Here is a 1,007-nt window from a genome sequence, read left to right as displayed (position 1 = left end):
TTTTTTTTTTTTTTTTGCCAATAGCCGAAATTCTTTTTTTTTCTTTTTTTTTTTTTTTCTTAACTTTTTGAATATATTTTTTCATATACAATTGATTCTCATAACGTTTCTTATTTAGGTCGAAGTTATCTTAATTTCGTTTTTCGTGTGCAAATGAAATTTATTATCCAGACATTGCCACGTTGCCATTTAATTGTCCATTTTTTACCAATCCAAGTGATTTTCACGACGCACAAGCCTTGGACCCTGTTATCGAATATTTTTTCAACGGATAGTATCTGGGTCAAGGATTTCTCGCTTTCGTTTCTTCGCTTCTTTATTTCTTCTTCGATCCAGTTTTTCCTGAATTTTATTGCTCTCGATCCTTTCCAAGTCGTGCCACTTGAAAATTTTAACAAAAAACACCCTAGAAAGGCAAGGCACCATATATTCCCCTATAGAATATTTTCATTCTCGCGTTCATTTCTCTCTAAAATTCTAATACTTTTCTTTCTTTTATCTTTCCTTTACTAACACTTTTGTACAAAAAATTCCAGATTTCATCCAAGATATCTTTCATGGGTCAAGCCGTGATTCTAAAAAGATAAAGCACATATTGTTATTGGATATTTGTCTTGAAAAAAAAAAAAAAAGAGAGAGAACGAAGCGTTTCAAAAGAAACATCGGAGGACATCGAAGACAAGAAGGTGGAGGCGCACATAACTTTCATATTAAAGCGTGTATGAATATCGTAAAATTTCCATAAATGTCACGCGAGCACGGAGACCCAATTTCTACGCGATCGTTGTGCAACCGTACGAGAGACACGCGAAAATACACGAATTTATCGTTCAATGTGTATCTTTAAACGCGTGAAATTGAATGAAATATTCTTCAAAATTATTTGCGCTTGATTATAATACAAGTAACATACGTGGACGTACAGAGAACGAAGAAGAAACGAAGAGGAATTGAGAGGAAGAAGAAGAATGCATTGTGTGCATCCGTGAAAAATCCAATGAAAAATA

General features: G+C 33.6%; 2 protein-coding genes across 2 annotated transcripts in view; both read left to right on the top strand.

Moving 5' to 3' along the window:
* Nucleotides 1-1,001, top strand: part of LOC116186361 — a 19,209-nt gene extending 18,208 nt beyond the window's left edge. The window contains exon 4 of the mRNA XM_031513392.1: nucleotides 537-1,001. Within this exon, the coding sequence (XP_031369252.1) occupies nucleotides 537-587 (51 nt within the window). The 3' untranslated portion in view covers nucleotides 588-1,001. The remainder of the gene's footprint in view (nucleotides 1-536) is intronic.
* Nucleotides 1-1,007, top strand: part of LOC102672274 — a 20,249-nt gene that overhangs the window by 13,212 nt on the left and 6,030 nt on the right. The gene's annotated exons all lie outside the window — the stretch shown is intronic.

Source organism: Apis dorsata, unplaced genomic scaffold (genome assembly GCF_000469605.1).
Source record: "Apis dorsata unplaced genomic scaffold, Apis dorsata 1.3 scaffold_631, whole genome shotgun sequence".
Lineage (NCBI taxonomy): Eukaryota > Metazoa > Arthropoda > Insecta > Hymenoptera > Apidae > Apis > Apis dorsata.
The sequence above is the reverse complement of the archived record's forward strand: the minus strand, read 5'-3'. Positions and strand labels throughout refer to the sequence as shown.